We start from the raw sequence: 20,656 nt of genomic DNA, 5'->3' as shown, positions 1-20,656 counted from the left end.
TGCTGCAGCAAAGAGGCTGGAAATTGAGGCTTGTGGATGCCCTAGGGATAGAACAAGGCAGAAAGTTTCTCCCTTACACATGGATATGTTCAACACCCCAGCCAGAAGAACACTGCCAGTTCAAAGACACTTACCCAAATCTGAAGCTTGATTCTCTTTTCATTTTTGAATACAGTTTTTACTTTGAAATCGATCCCAACTGTGCTGACGAATGCAGATGTAAAGGAGTCGTCTGCATAACGGAATAGAAAAGATGTTTTCCCCACACTGCTATTGCCGATGATGAGTAATTTGAACATGTAGTCAAAGTTCTGATCAGAGGAGTCTTTCTGGCCATACCTGGCATCTTGGGCAGAGGCCATCTGTGATAAAAACAAAACAAAACAAAAACAAAAGAGGTGTGAATCAGACCCTCATTTGATATGAAGCTAGCAGCATACTCATTATTGGCCTTGCCAGAAACAGATGTCAGACACTCAGGAGGCGAGTGGAGAGTGCTCCCCAGTCTTCCTCTGATATTGGTATCCATGGCAATAATTCCCTGCTGGAAGACAGAACAGCAAATCTTACAGGCCTTTCCAGCTGTGTTGGTGCATGTCACTGCTCAGCATTCAGAACCAATCAAAGACACCAAAGGGGATGTCTATAAGGGTAACATGACAAGCAAAGAGATGAGAAATTGGCCAGCGTATGTGGGCTCTGAAACTTTATAATCCTACTGACGGAGACACCAAGGTAGCTGAACAGCAGGGTATTTCTTCCTGAATTATCTGAATGATTCGAATCTCTCTTATTTCATAGGGAAGCACACCCAAAGCATATCTCTGCTTCATTTATTATCATATCAAATCAACATCCTAACATAAATGGCAGTGTTTTTTAAATTAAAAATAATTATGATGGGAAATATATATAGTTCAAACAATGTGCCAGATACTGTTAACTTATTTAATCCCTCACAGTAACCCAATGAGATGGGTACTTTTAATATTCGCATATTAAAACGAGAAAATCAAGGCCCAGAGATATTAAGTAACTTGCTCAACTTTATACAGGTGTTAATAGTAGAGGCAGGATTCAAACAGGCAGTGTGGTGCCAGGGCTCATGTTCTTGACACCTGCCCTATTTCCAAATGACGACTAGGCAGGCATGCACAAGCGCCCTAGAAGATCATGTCGGAAATATTCATTGTGAAATGCATCACAGGAGAGCCTGACCTGGGTTCAAAACTTACCTCCACCGTGTGGAGCTGTGTGACATTGGTTTGTTATTTTAAATTGGTGTGCTGCAGTTTCCTGCCTTACATGAAATGGTGAAATATAATATCTAACTCGGAATTCTTGTGAAAATAATAGATGATACAACTGTAAAGTAGATATGTAAAGCATCTAGCATAAAATAGAAAATGGTCTCTACAATCAATTACAAATGCTTTAGGTGGATATTGGCTTTTATTTATCTTTTTTGATGATCATCTTAACATCTATAAAAAATGATGTTGCATTACTTCTAAGTACCATTTGGCTCAATATAGAAAAGAGGTATTTAGAATGTTGCATCCCACTGATTAGTACATTTGCTCAGCACATTTTCTGATGCTATAAATTATTTGGCAATTGTTATTGTGTTTAATATGGTAGCCACTAGTCACATATGGCGATTTAAGTTTACATTAACATGAAATAAAATTAGAAATTCAGTTCCTCAATCATAGTAGTCACATTTCAAGTGCAAAACAGGAACATATGACTAATGGCTACTGTACCGGGCAGTGCAAACTACAGAACATTGGCATAATTGCAGAAAACTCTATTGTACAATGCTAGGCTAGACAGTCTATTTTCCATTTCCCATAAAAGCTGATTAATAGTTATATCTCTCTCTTTGGGGTAGCGGTAGGAAAAGGGAGAAGCTCCAAGAGATGGCAAAATGTTAGAAACAGTAAACAGTGCTCAGCCTCATCTAGGACAACAACCTGTTGTCCTAGATGTCAGGGTGTGTGCGTGTGTGTGTGTGTGTGCACGTATGTTTACAGAAAACTGAGGAAAAAGGGAAATGGTGAGATAGTGTATTCCTCATCTACAAATACTTAATGCCAGCAAGATAATGCAATTTTATGTATAAGAATAAGGACAAACAAAAACCCGTGTGTATCTCATGAAAGTTGAGGATAATAAAGATTCAAATTGCATTTTACATTTTCTTATTAAACATAAGCTTAAGCATTTCTCTTTTTAAGTCTATACGGCCACACAAATATATTTAGAAATTGTGAAAACCTGTAACAAATGCTTCCCAGTGGGCAGAGGTTGGCCTCTAAAAGAGGCAGATAGCATCACTTTCTTTTTTGGCCCACCAGCCCACATGCTAAGGTCAACTTTCCTCAACACATGCCAGCCAAGGGCAAAAGTAGGATTGCAACTCTTGACCACTAATTTGAACAATGATATCTTGCCATGATGATTTCTGGTCCTCCAGAAAGCCAGTTAACTGTTTTGTTTAGCAGTGCTATTCCTGCAGACATTGCCCTTTCACTATTTAATGCCCCTCTCCTATATGAGCTGCTAAATTCAAACAGGCCTAAAAATGGCCTTCATTAAGAAGATCCTTTTACCCTTTTTCATATGAACCAACCTGGATTTGGGGGTCTGGTAAGAATGTTCAGCTAAGCCACAGCCAGAAAAGGGTCACTATACATTTCCTAGAGCTGCTCACTTACTTGGCCTGATAGCTTACTATCTGTTGCACCCCTATAACCCTAAGGTGACATTCAAACTGAGGCCTGAGGATCTCTAGGATACCTCAAAAGATGTAATGAAGACTGCTACTATCAATTTCAGGTGCCATTCCAAAATTAGGTTGGTTTCAAAACCTGAAGAAACATAATTGTCCCTCACTATCTATAGGAGTTGGTTCCAGCACCTCCCATGGACACCACAATCTGCAGATGCTCAAGTACTTGATATAAAATGATTTGGTATTCACATATGCATATTCTCCTATATAGTTTAAATTATCTACAGATTACTTATAATATCTAATACAATGTAAATGCTATGTAAATAGTGGTTATTATTCTGTATTATTTAGGAAATGAAAACAGGAAAAAAAGTCTGTACATGTTCAATACACATGAAATTTTTTCCCAAATATTTTCTGTCTGCAACTAGTTCACTCCATACATGGGAACTCATGGATATGAAGGGTGAATTATATAGATATCACTAATATATAGTCTTTTGGAATATGACTGCATGCATTTAGATGAAGACAAGCACAACTGGGACAGCAGTATCTTTAATTTCAAGGGCTAATATACCTTGTTGTGTTAGCAACAAAGAAGGTAATGGGGGCAAAAGAGGGTGTCTAGGAGGGAGACAGAGCTGGTGGACATGTGTACCCAGCAAAATTCTTCTCAGGAAGAGCCTCTAAAGAATTAATTAGAAAAAGTTATTATCTCACTTACTCTTAAAGACATTTTTTTTATACAATTTCCTAATTTAACACACCTAATAAGATTCATAAAGAGCCAAAAAGATATGCATTTGGAATGTGTGTGTGTTTTTGTAAAACTTCAGAATAATGCAATAAATCCTAGCTCAGAGGATGAAGAAAGAAACAGCCCTAATCTTGCTGAGAACACAAGTGAAGCAATTTGACAGCATATGAATGTCAAAGAGGCTTACAGACAGGCGCTATGTAAGTTTACTGGCATCTCTAAATACTGAAGTCATGTGAACATTCTCAAAATTTTCATGGGGAAATATAGCTGAAATTTGAAAACAGGAACAGGCAAGGGGCACATCAAATTTCATAAAAGATGTACAAAAATGACTCTTCAAATGGTATTATTCTTGAACCTCAAATAACAAATAATCATAGAGTTGGAAAGAATCTTCAGGGCCATGCACTTCCCACCAACCCATGTCCCTTTCATGGCATCCATCATCTGAGGTTGTTATCCTAGCTTCATCCTTCACACTGAGCAGCAAGATGTTCACTATGCTGTGAAGCAGCCTTTACAGCATAGAGAGAACTTCAGGCATCTGAAGGAACCCCTCAGGCTCCATAAGCTTTCTCTCCTCCTGCTTGGATGATCCCAACTGATTCATCCTCTCTTCCCAGGACATGTCTGAAAAATTGAACACCTCCTGCTAGGTTAAAACTGACACCTCTTCAGATTTTCAAAGTCCCATGTGTAGCTCTCATAACTGGTCACAATATTCTAGATATTTATCTACTTAGTGCAAAGTAGAATGAAACCATTATATCTTATCACACTTGACTTAATATAAAGTCTCCTAAAATGCTCATCACTATTTTCACATGACTATTATGAACATAGGTTTCTCCTATTCCCATTCTATATTTGACAACTTATTTTTTATGGAAGCGTCAACCTTTATGTGTATTCTGTTAAATTTCCTCTTGTTTGCTTTGATTTACAATTCAATTGTGATCTGACAATCCCTTCATCAAAAATATTAGTTATCTTTTTCAGATTTGTGTCATTCCTAAATTTGATCAGTATGTATTTTATGTGTTCATCTAAGGCCCTCATCAAAATGTAAATTACTTTATAGACAAACAACAATTAACTTTTTAGCCTGTTGAATATATAAATCTATGGGTGAGACCGCAACAGAATGTCATTAAGGAATTCAAAATATGAAGCAAATTCTTAACCTTTGAAAGTTGGTGTCTTGGAAAGCCACTGTGTTGTTGGTCCAGGTAGGCCTTGATTCAACAGCGGAGAATAGATCATGGATTTAATTGTTGTGTCATTTTAAATTTTAACTATTGTTTTCCCAGAAGTTCTACCGACCAGGAACCAAATAGGTTACCTCTGATTAACACATGTAACCACAGCCTCCTTCAGAGTTGTTCACATTTGTTTTCCAAATTAGATAGGAAAAAGAAATTATTTACAAGAATTCAATTGGCCACTCACAAATCTAAACTGTACTAAGCCATTCTGTGGATCTGATGAGGAAAAACAAAAAGAAGTTCTTTCAAAGTTACTATATTTCATACTGATTGGGCAGAAGCATTCCCCTTGAAAACCAACACAACACAAGGATGCCCTCTCTCACCACTCCTATTCAACATAGTATTGGAAGTCCTAGTCAGGGCAATCAGGCAAGAGAAAGAAATGAAAGGCATCCAAATAGGAAGACAGAGAGTCAAACTATCCCTGTTTGCAGACTACATGATCCTATACCTAGAAAACCCCGTAGCCTTGGCCCAAAAGCTCCTTAAGCCAATAAACAACTTCAGCAAAGTCTCATGATATAAAAATATCAATGTGCAAAAATCACTAGCATTCCTATACACCAACCACAGTCAAGCTGAAAGCTAAATCAAGAATGCAATTCCATTCACAATTGCCACAAATATATATATATATACACCCACACATACACAACACACATACACATATATACACACACACATATATACACACACACACATATATACACACACACACACACACACCCCTAGCAACACAGCTAACCAGCTAACCAGGGAAGTGAAAGATCTGTACAAAAACAACTACAAAACACTGCTCAAAGAAATCAGAGATGACACAAACAAATGGAAAAATAGTCCATGCTCATGGATAGGAAGAAGCAATATCATTAAAATGGGTATACTGCCGAGAACAACTTATAGATTCAATGATATTCCTATTAAACTACCAATGACATTCTTCACAGAACTAGAAAAAACTACTTTAAAATTCATATTGAACCAAAAAACAGCATGAATAGCCAAGGCAATCCTAAGCAAAAAGAGCAAAGGCATCATGCTACCCAACTTCAAACTATACTACAGGGCTACAATAACCAAAACAGCATTGTACTGGTACAAAAACAAGACGCATAGACCAATGGAACAGAATAAAGAACCCAGAAATAAGATCGCACACCTACAACTATCTGATCTTCAACAAAGCTGACAAAAACAAGCAATGGGGAAAGGACTCCCTATTCAATAAATGGTGCTGGAAGAACTGGCTAGCAGTATGCAGAAGATTGAAACTGGACCCCTTCCTTATACGGTATACAAAAACTAACTCAAGATAGATTAAAGAGTTAAATATAAAACACAACTATAAAAACCCCAGAATACAACCTAGGCAATACCATTCTTGATGTAGGAGCAGGCAAAGATTTCATGACAAAGATGCCAAAACCAACTGCAACAGAAGCAGAAATTGGCAAACAGGTTCTAATTAAACTAAAGAGCTTCTGTAAAGCAAAGGAAACTACCAACAGAGTGAACAGACAACCTACAGAATGGGAGAAATTTTTTGCAAATTATACATCTAACAAATGTCTAATATACCACATCTATAAGGAACTTAAACAAATTTACAAGAGAACAACAACAAAAAAACCCATTAAAAAGTAGGCAAAGGGCATGAACAGATACTTCAAACACAGAACATATGAAAAAAAGTTCAACATCACTGATCATTACAGAAATGCAAATCAAAACACAATGAGATACCATTTCACACCATTCAGAATGGCTATTACTAAAAAGTCAAAAAATAACAGATTCTGGCAAGGTTGCAGAGAAAAAGAAATGCTTATATACTGTCGGTAGGAGTGTAAATTAGTTCAACCATTGTGGAAGACAGTGTGGCAATTCCCTAAAGAACTAAAAACAGAAATGCCATTAGACCCAGCGATCTCACCACTGGGTATATACCCAAAGGACCAGACATTGTGCTATGATAAAGACACATGCACATATATGTTCACTATTGCCCTATTCACAATAGTAAAGACATGGAATAAACCTAAATGCCCACCAGTGGTAGACTGGATAAAGAAAATGTGGTACATATACCATGGAATCCTATGCAGCCATAAAAATGTCTTTTGCAGGAACATGGGATGGAGCTGGATGCCATTATTCTTGGCAAACTAACTCAGGAACAGAAAACCAAATACTTCATGTTCTCACTTACAAGTGGGAGCTAAATGATGAGAACACATGGACACATAGAGGGAAACGAAACACACTGGGGCCTATTGGACAGTGAAGGGTGAGAGGAGGGAGAGGATTAGGAAAAATAACTAAGGGGTACTAGGCTTAATACCCAGATGATGAAATAATCTGTACAACAAACCCCATGATACAAATTTACCTATATACAAACCTGCACATGTACCCCTAAACTTAAAATAAAGGTTAAATAAAGTTACTGTGTTCCAACTACTACTACTGATAATAGTCTAAAGGTGAATGGAAGGAGGAACTAGGGTAAATTATCCAAAAAACATGCAATTCTTCTTTGAAATTAGAAGGGTAAAAATCAGGATGGGACATATGTATTGGAAGTGCAGAAACACATAAAGTAGATTCAAATCTCAATCATTGTCACCTGTGAAAAAAGAAAAGAAAATGGCACATTGCAAACAAAGAACATACTCAACATTGTTGATACTAGAAAATGCAAATTAAGACCCCAGTGAGATACCACTGTATACCTATTATAACAGCTACAATTAGAAAAAAAATTAAAACCTGACAACAATTGCTGGCAAGGATGTGGAGCAACCAGAATGCTCATAAATTGCTGCTGAGACTGTTTAAAATGGCACAGCCTCTTCGACAAATAGTTTAGCACTTTCTCATGAAGTTAAATTGTATTTACCATATGACCTAACAATCCCACTCCTAGGGATTTGCCCAAGAGAAATAAAAATGTATGTACACACACACACACACATACACACACACACACACAGAGAGAGAGAGAGAGAGAGAGAGAGAGAGAGAAACAAAAATCATTTTTTTCTAACAGCTTCAAAGGCAAGGCTAAATTTTTAAAGCTAAGAAAGAAAATATTTAAAGTTAGCATTTCCAAACATCTGTCATCTGGACTCCAGGCTATTTGTCCTGGTGAAAGTCCTCATCTGTGCACAGGTTTGCAGGTCTCCACGTTTGTTTCTCAGAATCGATTAGAATTGTGATGTGCTTTGCAATCTCTGGCCAGCAATTTCTCCATGTATCTGCTACTGTTTGCTCTTGCAGGAGCCAGTTCACTGTTTACAACTCACCATCAAGCTGAAAGGATGCTGCCCAGGGTACAGGAAGTGGCCAAGGCGCTGGAAGGTTTAAATCCTAACCCTGGCTTCTGAAGTGAGAGGGCCCAGAAAAGGTCAGATTCAGAAATTTTCTTTACCTTAGTAGGGAATGAATAACTATTTTATGGGATTCACAGGAAAATGTATACAATAGTATGCCAAATTATGGTAATGTTTTCAAAATGCAAACCACTATACATTTTAAAGGTATAAAGGCATTCCTCAAGCTAAATTTCACCTTTCTTTCAGCCTTTCTCTGGATCTCCAACTCACGTATAGCTTCTTGAGCAGATGCGGATAACTCTCAGCTTATGTACTAGAATATGGCTAAATAATAACAGCAGCATAGGTCTTACATGTTCTATGTGCTTTACATGTATTAGCACACCTAATCTTTGCATTATCCCTAGAAGGTGTAACTAGTTCAACCATTAGCATCCCCTTTTTAAAGGAACAGAACCTTCTAGTACATTTCGAAGACTACTTTCCACTTTCCCCTGCTGGAAAAATGAGACATTTTTCTCTGATCTTCACTGGAGGACCTGCTAGGGCTCCTGAAGGTAAAATGTAAAAAGGGTGAAGGGGACTCCTAAGACTGGCACCCCCTGGAATTTTTCTCTCTCAGACTGGTCCACACTGAGCCTCCAACGATGCAATTATAGTTGAGATTTTTCTTTTCTTTTTTTATTATACTTTAAATTCTAAGGTACCTGTGCACAACATGCAGGTTTGTTACATAGGTATACATGTGCCATGTTGGTTTGCTGCACCCATCAACACGTCATTTACATTAAGTATTTCTCCTAATGCTATCCCTCCCCCTGCCCCCTATCCCCTGACAGGTCCTGGTGTGTGATGTTCCCCACCCCGTGTCCAAGTGTTCTCATTGTTCAATTCCCACCTAAGAGTGAGAACATGCGGTGTTTGGTTTTCTGTCCTTGTGTGATAGTTTGCTGAGAATGATGGTTTCCAGCTTTATCCATGTCCCTACAAAGGACATGAACTCATCCTTTTTATGGCTGCATAGTATTCCATGGTGTATATGTGCCACATTTTCTTTATCCAGTCTATCATTGATGGACATTTGGGTTGGTTCTAAGTCTTTTCTATTGTGAATAGTGCCACGATAAACATACATGTGCATGTGTCTTTATAGTAGCATGATTTATAATCCTTTGGGTATATATCCAGTAATGGAATCTCTGGGTCAAATGGTATTTCTAGGACTAGATCCTTGAGGAATTCCCACACTGTCTTGCACAATGGTTGAACTAATTTACGCTCCCACCAATAGTGTAAAAGTGTTCCTATTTCTCCACATCCTCTCCAGCATCTGTTGTTTTTTGACTTTTTAATGATAGCCATTCTAACTGGCATGAGATAGTATCTCGTTGTGGTTTTGGTTTGCATTTCTCTGATGGCCAGTGATGATGAGCATTTTTTCATGTGTCTGTTGGCTGCATAAATGTCTTCTTTTGAGAAGTGTCTGTTCATATCCTTTGACCAATTTTTGATGGGGTTGATTGTTTTTATCTTGTAAATTTGTTTAAATTCTTTAGATTCTGGATATCAGCCCTTTGTCAGAGGCAACCCGTGGTTTTTTTTTGCTTTCCATTTGCTTGGTAGATCTTCCTCCATCCCTTTATTTTGAGCCTACATGTGTCTCTGCACGTAAGATGGGTCTCCTGAATACAGCATACTGATGGGTTTGGACTCTTTATCCAATTTGCCAGTCTATGTCTTTTAATTGGGGTACTTAGCCCATTTACATTTAAGGTTAATATTGTTATGTGTGAACTTGATCCTGTCATTATGATGTTAGCTAGTTATTTTGCCCATTAGTTGATGCAGTTTCTTCCTAGCATCGACAGTCTTTATAATTTGGATATTTTTGCAGTGGCTCATACCAGTTGTTTCCTTCCACGTTTAGTGCTTCTGTCAGGAGCTCTTGTAAAGCAGGCCTGGTGGTAACAAAATCTCTCAGCATTTGCTTATCTGTAAAGGATTTTATTTCTGCTTCATTTATGAAGCTTAGTTTGGCTGGACATGAGATTCTGGAATGAAAATTCTTTTCTTTAAGAATGTTGAACATTGGCCCCCACTATCTTCTGGCTTGTAGGATTTCTGCTGAGAGATCTGCTGTTAGTCTGATGGGCTTCCTTTTGTGGGTAACCCAACCTTTCTCTCTGGTTGCCCTTAACATTTTTTCCTTCATTTCAACCTTGGTGAATCTGACAATTATGTGTCTTGGGGTTGCGATTCTTGAGGAGTATCTCTGTGGTGTTCTCTGTATTTCCTGAATTTGAATGTTGGCCTTCCTTGCTAGGTTGGGGAAGTTCTCCTGGATAATATCCCGAAGAGTGTTTTCCAACTTGGTTCCATTCTCCCCATCACTTTCAGGTACAACAATCAAACGTAGATTTGGTCTTTTCACATAGTCTCATATTTCTTGGAGGCTTTGTTCATTTCTTTTTGCTTTTTTCTCTAATCTTGTCTTCTTGTTTTATTTCATTAATTTGATCCTCAGTCACTGATATCCTTTCTTCCACTTGATCAAATTGGCTATTGAAGCTTGTGCATGCATCATGAAGTTCTTGTGCCATGGTTTTCAACTCCATCAGGTCATTTAAGGTCTTCTCTACACTGTTTATTCTAGTTAGCCATTCATCTAACTTTTTTCCAAGGTTTTTACCTTCCTTGTGATGGGTTAGAACATGCTCCTTTAGCTCGGAGATGTGTTATGACCAACCTTCTGAAGCCTACGTCTGTCAACCTGTCAAAGTCATTCTCCGTCCAGCTTTGTTCTGTTGCTGGCAAGGAGCTGAGATCCTTTGGAGGAGAAGACGCACTCTGGTTTTTGGAATTTTCAGCTTTTCTGCTCTGGTTTCTCCCCACCTGTGGTTTTATCCACCTTTGGTCTTTGATGTTGGTGACCTACAGATGGATTTTGGTGTGGATGTCCTTTTGGTTGATGTTGATGCTATGCTATTCTTTCTGTTTGTTAGTTTTCCTTCTAACAGGTCCCTCAGCTGCAGGTCTGTTGGAGTTTGCTGGAGGTCCACTCCAGACCCTGTTTGCCTGGGTATTACCAGCAGAGGCTGCAGAACAGCAAATATTGCAGAACAGCCTATATTGCTGCCTGATCCTTCCTCTGGAAGCTTCATCCCAGAGGGGCACCCACCCGTATGAGGTCTGTTGGCCCCTACTAGAAGGTGTCTCCCAGTTAGGCTACATTGGGCTCAGGGACCCACTTGAATAGGCAGTCTGTCGGTTCTCAGAACTCAAACGCTGTGTTGGGAGAACCACTGCTCTCTTCACAGCTGTCAACCAGGGACGTTTAAGTCTGCAGAAGTTTCTGCTGGCTTTTGTTCAGTTATGCCCTGCCCACAGAGGGGGAGTCTATAGAGGCAGTAGGCCTTGCTGAGCTGCGGTGGGCTCCACCCAGTTTGTGCTTCCTGGCCACTTTGTTTACCTATTCAAGCCTCAGCAATGACGGATGCCCCTCCCTCACCAGGCTACCACCTTACAGGTCGATCTCAGACTGCTGTGCTATCGGTGAGCAAGGCTCCATTGGCGTGGGACCTGCCAAGCCACACATGGAAGAGAATTTCCTGGTATGCTGATTGCTAAGACCATGGGAGAAGCGCAGTATTTGGGCAGAGTGTCCCGTATTTCCAGATGCAGTCTGTCACAGCTTCCCTTGGCTAGGAAAGGGAAATCTCCTGACCCCTTGCACTTCCTGGGTGAGGTGACACTCCACCTTGCTTTGGCTCACCCTCCGTGGGCTGCACCCATTGTCCAACCAGTCCCAATGAGATGAAACAGGTACCTCAGTTGGAAATGCAGAAATCACCCATCTTCTGCATCAATTACACTGGGAGCTGCAGACCAGAGCTGTTAGTATTCGGCCATCTTGGAACAGAAGCCCTCTTTTTTTTTCATTTTTTGAGACAGAGTTTTACTCTTTTTTTTTTTTTTTTTTTTGAGACGGAGTCTCGCGCTGTCACCCAGGCTGGAGTGCAGTGGCGCGATCTCGGCTCACTGCAAGCTCCGCCTCCCGGGTTCACGCCATTCTCCTGCCTCAGCCTCCTGAGTAGCTGGGACTACAGGCGCCCACCACCGCGCCCGGCTAATTTTTTGTATTTTTAGTAGAGACGGGGTTTCACTGTGGTCTTGATCTCCTGACCTTGTGATCCGCCCGCCTCGGCCTCCCAAAGTGCTGGGATTACAGGCGTGAGCCACCGCGCCCGGCCAACAGAGTTTCACTCTTGTCACCCAGGTTGGAGTACAGTGGCATTATCTTGGCTCACTGCAACCTCCGCCTACCGGGTTTAAGTGATTCTCCTGCCTCAGTCTCCCAAGTAGCTGGGATTACAGGCACTTGGTGCCCACCACCACATTCGGCTAATTTTTGTATTTTTAGTAGAAACAGGGTTTCACTATGTTGGCCAAGATGATCTCAAAACCCTGACCTCAAGAGATCCACCTGCCTCGGCCTCCCAAAGTGCTAGGATTACAGGTGTGAGCCACTCTGCCCAGCCAGTTCAGGTTTTTCTACTTCAGTGCTAGTTCCCAGAGAAGTTTCTGCTCTGTTAAGTTGTGATTGTCTGTATCTGCCTGTCTGTCACTCCAATTACGAGGGGCAGTGATTTGCCCTGTGACTTCATTTCTCTGATGGATGTAAGAAGAGTTGTTGATTTTTAGTTTGTTCAGCTTTTTTCTAGTGTGAAGATGGAAGTGATGACTTCCAAGCTCCTCACACGCAGAACTAAAATCATCTCCATTTTAAAGATGAAATTAAAGGAATCTGAGGGGAGGGAGAATCATGGTGGATGGGAGGCAGGATTAGATTGTGCTCTGTACAGAGCAGCATATGGAGGCTTGCACTGTGAATTTTAGCTCCAGATTGACTGCAAGAAAAAAACAGCAATCCTGAGAGGACCCACAGACCTTGTGAAGGAAGCAGACTGCTCCTGCAGAACCCAGAAGAATACTATGAATGCCCCAATTGTGCAACTGGAAAAGGGAGGTCCTCCTCTCCCGAACACACACCCCACTGGAGAAGTTGAAGGTTTGTTTGTGGGAGAAGTTTCAGACTTTACCTGGAGCTGAGTCAAGTTAGAGAGCTGAGCCAAGAGAAATTCAGGGGTAGAGGAAGCAGCAGAAAGGCCCTGCGAGCTCTCCAGGTCCCCAAGCAGCCCATTGCTGCCTGGCACCACAGGGATCCATCTGGAGGACGGCCAGAGGAGCAGGGGGTAAAACTCCACAGAGAGAAGGAATTCTCTAGGTGAACTTTGTAACAATTTGAACAGGGCAAGAATCCTCCTGGCCAGAACTCGTGAGAGGAAACAAATCTGAATCCAGCTTACAGACTTCACAGGGTGGGGAAGAACAAAAGCCTTTTTCTTTTGCAGCTGTGAGGCAGAAAGCTTCAGGCAAGTTTTCAAGCCCATCTTGCCCTCCATCTGGAAACAGAACTGGGGCTGTTGTTGGGGTCACAGTGTGAATGAGACCAGCCCTTCAGTTTGCATAGGAGCTGGTTGAGGCCTGTGACTGCCGACTTTCCCCTACTTCCCTGACAACCTCCATGACTCAGCAGAGGCAGCCATAATCCTTCCACAACTCCAGTGACCTGGAAATCTCACCCCCATCTGCCACAGCAGCTGAAGCAAGACCCACCCAAAGAGAGTCTGAGCTCAGACAGGCCTAGGCCAGCTCCCCATAGTCCTTCCCTACCCATCCACCTTTCTAGTAGTGGAAGACAAAGGGCATATAATCTTGGGAGGTCTAGAGCCCTGCCTACTGCCGGTCCCTCTCCACACTACTACAGCTGAGGCTTTCTGCAAAGTGCCACCTCCTGGCAGAAAGCCAACCAGCACAAAAATAGAGCATTAAACCACCAAAGCTAAGGACCCCCACGGAATCCACTGCACCCTCTGCCACCCCAGTGGAATAGGCACTGATATCCACACCTGAGAGACCCATAGATGGTTCATATCACAGGACTCTGTGCAGACAACCCCCAGTACCAGCCTGGAGCCAGGTAGACTGGCTGGGTGGCTAGACCCAGAAGACAGACAACAATCACTGCAGTTTGGCTCACAGGAAGCCACATCCACAGGAAAAGGGGGAGAGTGCTACATCAAGGGAATACTCTGTGGGACAAAAAAAGAAATCTGAACAACAGCCTTCAGCCCTAGACCTTCCCTCTGACAGAGCCAACCCAAATGAGAAGGAACCAGAAAACCAACCCTGGTAATGTGACAAAACAAGGCTCTTCAACACCCCCAAAAATCACACTAGTTCACCAGCAATGAATCCAAACCAAGAAGAAATCCCTGATTTGTCTAAAAAAGAATTAAGGAGGTTAGTTATTAAGCTAATCAGGGAGGGACGAGAGAAAGGCGAAGCCCAGTGTAAGGAAATCCAAAAAATGATATAAGAAGTGAAGGGAGAAATATTCAAGGAAATAGATAGCTTAAAGAAAAAACAATCAAAAATTCAGGAAGCTTTGGACACAACTTTAGAAATGTGAAATGCTCAGGAAAATCTCAGCAATAGAATTGAACAAGTAGAAGAAAGAAATTCAGAGCTTGAAGACAAAGTCTTTGAATTAACCCAATCAAACAAAGACAAATCAAAAAGAGTAAGAAAATATGAACAAAGCTGGCCGGGCGCGGTGGCTCAAGCCTGTAATCCCAGCACTTTGGGAGGCCGAGACGGGCGGATCACGAGGTCAGGAGATCAAGACCATCCTGGCTAACACGGTGAAACCCCGTCTCTACTAAAAAATACAAAAAAATTAGCCAGGCGAGGTGGCGGGCGCCTGTAGTCCCAGCTACTCGGGAGGCTGAGGCAGGAGAATGGCGGGAACCCGGGAGGCGGAGCTTGCAGTGAGCTGAGATCCGGCCACTGCACTCCAGCCCGGGCGACAGAGCGAGACTCCGTCTCAAAAAAAAAAAAAAAAAGAAAATATGAACAAAGCCTCCAGAGTCTGGGATTATGTTAAATGACCAAACCTTAGAATAATCGGTGTTCCTGAAGAAGACAATTCTAAAAGCTTGGAAAACATATTTAGGGGAATAATCAAGGAAAACTTCCCCAGCCATGCTAGAGATCTAGACATCCAAATACAAGAAGCGCAAGGAACACCCGGGAAATGCATCACAAAAAGATCTTCGTGTAGGCACATCATCATCAGGTTATCCAAAGTTAAGACATAGGAAAGAATCTTAAGAGCTATGAGACAGAAGCACCAGGTAACCTATAGAGGAAAACCTATCAGATTAACAGCATATTTCTCGGAAGAAACCCTACGAGCTAGAAGGGAGTGGGGCCATATCTTCAGCTTCCTCAAACAAAACAATTATCAGCCAAGAATTTTGTATTCAGCAAAACTAAGCATCATATATGAAGGAAAGATACAGTTATATTTAGACAAGCAAATGCTGAGAGAAGTCACCATTACCAAGCCACCACTACAAGAACTGCTAAAAGGAGCTCTAAACCTTGAAACAAATTCTGGAAACACATCAAAACAGAACCTTATTAAAGCATAAATCACACAGGACCTATAAAACAAAAATACCATTGCATGATGAATGCAATGGTATCTCATATTTCAATACTAACATTGAATGTAAATGGCCTAAATGCTCCACTTAAAAGATACAGAATCACAGAATGGATAAGAACTCACCAATCAACTATCTGTTGCCTTCAGGAGACTCACCTAAAACATAAGGACTCACATAAACTTAAAGGGGTGGAAAAAGGCATTTCATGCAAATGGACACCAAAAGTGAGCAGGGATAGCTATTTGTATATCAGACAAAACAAACTTTAAAGCAACAGTGGTTAAAAGAGACAAAGAGGGACATTATATCACAGTAAGAGGCCTTATCCAACAGGTAAATATCACAATCTAAACATATGCACCTAACACTGGAGCTCCCAAATTTATAAAACAATTATTAGTAGACCTAAGAAATGAGATAGACAGCAACACAGTACTACTGGGGGACATCAATACTCCACTTACAGCACTAGACAGGTCATCAAGACAGAAAATCAATAAAGAAACAATGGATTTAAACTACACCTTGGAACAAATGGACTTAACAGATACATACAGAACATTTCATCCAACAACCGCAGCATACATGTTCTATTCAACAGCACATGGAACTTTCTCCAAGATAGACCATATGATAGGCCATAAAAGAAGCCTCAATAAATGTAAGAAAATTAAAATTATATCAAGCATTCTCTTAGACCACAGTGGAATAAAACTGGAAATCAATTCCAAAAGGAACCTTCTAAACCACAAAAACACATGGAAATTAAATAACTTGCTCCTGAATGAACACTGGGTCAAAAACAAAATCAAGATGGAAATTTAAAAATTCTTCGAACTGAGTGACAGTAATGACCCAACCTATCAAAACCTCTGGGATACAGCTAAGGCAGTGCTAAGAGGAAAGTTCATAGCCTTAAACACCCACATCAGAAAGTCTAAAAAGCACAAACAGGCAATCTAAGGTTGCACCTCAAGGAACTAGAACAACAAGAAAAAAACAAACCCAAAACCAGCAGAAGGAAGGAAATAATGAAGATCAGAGCAGAACTAAATGAAATTGAAACGAACAAACCAAAAAATGCAAAAGATAAAATAAAACAAAAAGCTGGTTCTTTGAAAAGATAAAAAAAAAAAAAATTGATAGACCATTAGCAAGATTAACCAAGAAAATAAGAGAGAAAATCCAAATAACCTCACTAAGAAATGAAACAGGTGATATTACAGCTGACACCACTGAAATACAAAAGATCAGTCAAGACTACTATGGACACCTTTATGCACGTAAACTGGAAAACGTAGAAGAGATGGATAAATTCTTGGAAAAAATACAACCCTCCTAGATTAAATCAGGAAGAATTAGATACCCTGAACAGACCAAAAACAAGCAGCGAGATTGAAATGGTAATTTAAAACTTAACAACATAAAAAAGTCCAGGAACAGACAGAGTCACAGCAGAATTCTACCAGACATTCACAGAAGAATTGGTACCAATCCTTTTGATGCTATTCCACAAGGTAGAGAAAGAAGGAACCCTCCCTACTTTATTCTATGAAGCCAGCATCACCTTAATACCTAAACCAGGAAAGGATACAATCAATAAAGAAAACTACAGACTGATATCCCTAAAGAATATAAATGCTAAAATCCTTAACAGAATGCTAGCTAACTGAATCCAATAACATATTGAAAAGATAATCCACCATGATCAAGTGAGTTTCATACCAGATATGCAAGAATGGTTTAACATACACTAGTCAATACATGTGATACACCAAATAACAGAATTAAAAACAAAAATCACAGGATCATCTCAATAGATGAAGGAAAAGCATTCAACAAAATCCAGCATCCCTTTATGATTAAAACTTTCAGCAAAATTGGCATACAAGGGACATATCTCAATGTAATAAAAGCCATGTATGACAAACCCACAGCCAACAAAATACTGAATTGGGAAAAGCTGAAAGCATTCCCTCTGAGAACTAGGACAAGACAAGGATGCCCATTCTCACCACTCCTCTTCAACACAGTACTGAAAGTCCGATCCCAAAGCAATCAGACAAGAGAAAGTAATAAAGGGCATCCAGATCAGGAAAGAGGAAATCAAACTGTCACTGTTTCCTGATTATATGACAGTGTACCTCGAAAACCCTAGACTCCTCTGAAAAGCTCCTAGAACTGATAAAAGAATTCAGCAAAGTTTCCAGATACAAAATTAATGTACACAAATCAGTACCTCTTCTATATACCAACAGCAACTAAGCAGAGAGTCAAATCAAAAACTCAACCCCTTTTACATTAGCTGTAAAAATAGATAAATAAACAAATAAATAAAAATACTTAGGAATATACCTAACCGAGGAGGCAAAAGACCTCTACAGGGAAAACTACAAAACATTACTGAAAGAAATCATAGCTGACACAAACAAATGGAAACACATCCCATGCTCATGGATGGGTAGAATCAATATTGTGAAAATGACCATACTGCCAAAACCAATCCACAAATTCAACGCAATCGCCATAAAAATATCACCATCATTCTTCACAGAATTAAAAAAAAAAATTCTAAAATTCATATGAAACCAAAAAGAGCCTGCATAGCCAAAGCAAGATCAAGCAAAAAGAACAAATCTGGAGGCATCATACTACCTGATTTCAAACTAAACTATAAGGCCATAGTCACCAAAACAGCATGGAACTGATATAAAAATAGGTCTGTAGACTAATGAAACAGAATAGAGAACCCAGGAATAAACACAAATACCTACAGCCAACTGATTTTCGACAAAGCAAACAAAAACATAAAGTCCCCCCTTTTCAACAACTGGTGCTGGAATAATTGGCTAGCCACATGTAGGAGAATGAAACTGGATCCTCATCTTTCACCTTAAACAAAAATCAACGAAGATGGGTTAAGGACTTAAACCTAAGACGTGAAACTATAAAAAGTTACAGAGCGAGACTCCGTCTCAAAAAAAAAAAAAAAAAAAAGAAAAAGAAAAATCCTTCTAGACATTGGCTTACTAGGATTTCATGACCAAGAGCTCAAAAGCAAATGCAGTAAAAACAAAGATAAATAGCTGGGACCTAATTAAACTAAAGAGCTTTTGCACATCAAAAGGAACAGTCAGCACAGTAAACAGACAACCCACAGAGTGGGAGAAAATCTTCACAATCTATACATCTGACAAAGGACTAATACTCAGAATCTACACAAAACTGAAACAAATCAGCAAGAAAAAAAAAATCCCATCAAAAAATGGTCTAAGGACATGAATAGACAATTCTCAAAAGATACACAAATGGCCAATAAACATATGAAAAATGCTCAACATCACTAATGATCATGGAAATGCAAATCAAAACCACAATGCGATACCACCTTACTCCTGCAAGAATGGCCATAATAAAAAAATCAAAAAACAGTAAATGCTGGCATATATGCAGTGATCAGGGAACACTTCTACACTGCTGGTGGGAATGTAAACTAGTACAGCCACTATGGAAAACAGAGTGGAGATTCCATAAAGAACTAAAAGTAGAACTACCATTTGATCCAGCAATCCCACTACTGGTTATCCATCCAGAATAAAAGAAGTCATTATTCAAAAAAGATATTTGCACACACATGTTTACACCAGCACAAATCACAATTGCAAAATTGTGGAACCAACCCAAATACCCACCAATCAATGAGTGGATAAAGAAATTGTGGGGTGTGTGTGTGTGTGTGTGTGTGTGTGTGTGTGTGTGTGTATGAATAATGGAATACTACTCAGCCATAAAAAGGAATGAATTAACAGCATTTGCAGTGACCTAGATGAGATTGGAGACTACTATTCTAAGTGAAGTAACTCAGGAATGGAAAACCAAACATCATATGTTCTCTCTGACATGTGGGAGCTAAACTGTGAGGACACAAAGGCATAAGAATGATACAATGGACTTTGGGAACTTGGGGAGAAGAGTGGGAGAGACGCAAGAGATAAAAGACTACAAATAGGGTGCGGTGTATTCTGCTCGGGTGATGGGTGCACCAAAATCTCACAAATCACCACTAAAGAACTTACTCATGTAACCAAATACCACCTGTACCCCAATAACTCATGGAGAAATAAAATAAAATGGAAAGAGAGAGAAAGAAAAGAAAAAAGAAAAGGAAGGAAGGAAGGAAGGAAGGAAGGAAGGAAGGAAGGAAGGAAGGAAGGAAGGAAAAGGAAAAGGAAAAGGAAAAGGAAAAGGAAAAGGAAAAGGAAAAGGAAAAGGAAAAGGAAAAGGAAAAGGAAAAGGAAGGAAAGAAGGAAAGAAAGAAATTAAGAGAGTCTGAGAGAAAGTTAAAGTGGAATGGTTCTTGTTTTTCAATAGGTTACCCTGATTTCTCTCAGCCTGTGCATTGAGCTCTCATTGTCTGGGCCAAATGTGTTCCTCAAGAGCTAGCCACACGCAGACCCAGCTGGTTCATTCTACCCTTCACCAAACGAACAAGTTTGAAACTTCAATATATATATACACATATATGTGTGTATAAATACATATATGATCCCAACAGATATATACTATACATGTGTATGTATGGTAATGGTTTTTTACTTTGCTTTGAAATTTGTAGATGTATATTGACAGAGTATTAAGAAAAAGGACATTAATTCTATCAAACCATGTGCTGTTTCTACTAGTATGAAAGGCCAGTGTTCTTCTCTCAGCCCATACTCTATAGTTTACTTCCAGTTTGGTTCGAGAGGTTTCCCAGAGTGGGGCTAGACCACATTGGGGTCTTGACAGCAGCAGAGTAAAGGAGAACCCCAGACCACAGAGAAAAGATTGTAAGCAAGGTCTGCTGGGACAGGAATGACAGTGGCTGGGAGAGCCCCTAGACTCTGACAATGCAATCCTGATAGCTGCAATGATGTGGTCCTGAAGCTCAGGACTAGATTCAGATGTGGTACTGAAGCTCCTGAAGCTCAAGCTCT

General features: G+C 40.0%; 1 protein-coding gene across 2 annotated transcripts in view; it reads right to left on the bottom strand.

Annotated features, from left to right (window-relative positions):
- Positions 1 to 20,656, bottom strand: part of RAB3C (RAB3C, member RAS oncogene family) — a 293,347-nt gene that overhangs the window by 257,277 nt on the left and 15,414 nt on the right. For both annotated transcript variants that reach the window (XM_009208455.3, XM_003899700.5), the window contains exon 2: positions 135 to 362. In XM_009208455.3, the coding sequence (XP_009206719.1) occupies positions 135 to 362 (228 nt within the window). The remainder of the gene's footprint in view (positions 1 to 134; positions 363 to 20,656) is intronic.

Source organism: Papio anubis, chromosome 5 (genome assembly GCF_008728515.1).
Source record: "Papio anubis isolate 15944 chromosome 5, Panubis1.0, whole genome shotgun sequence".
NCBI lineage: Eukaryota > Metazoa > Chordata > Mammalia > Primates > Cercopithecidae > Papio > Papio anubis.
Note: the sequence above shows the minus strand (reverse complement) of the source record. Positions and strands in the feature narration are given on the sequence as shown.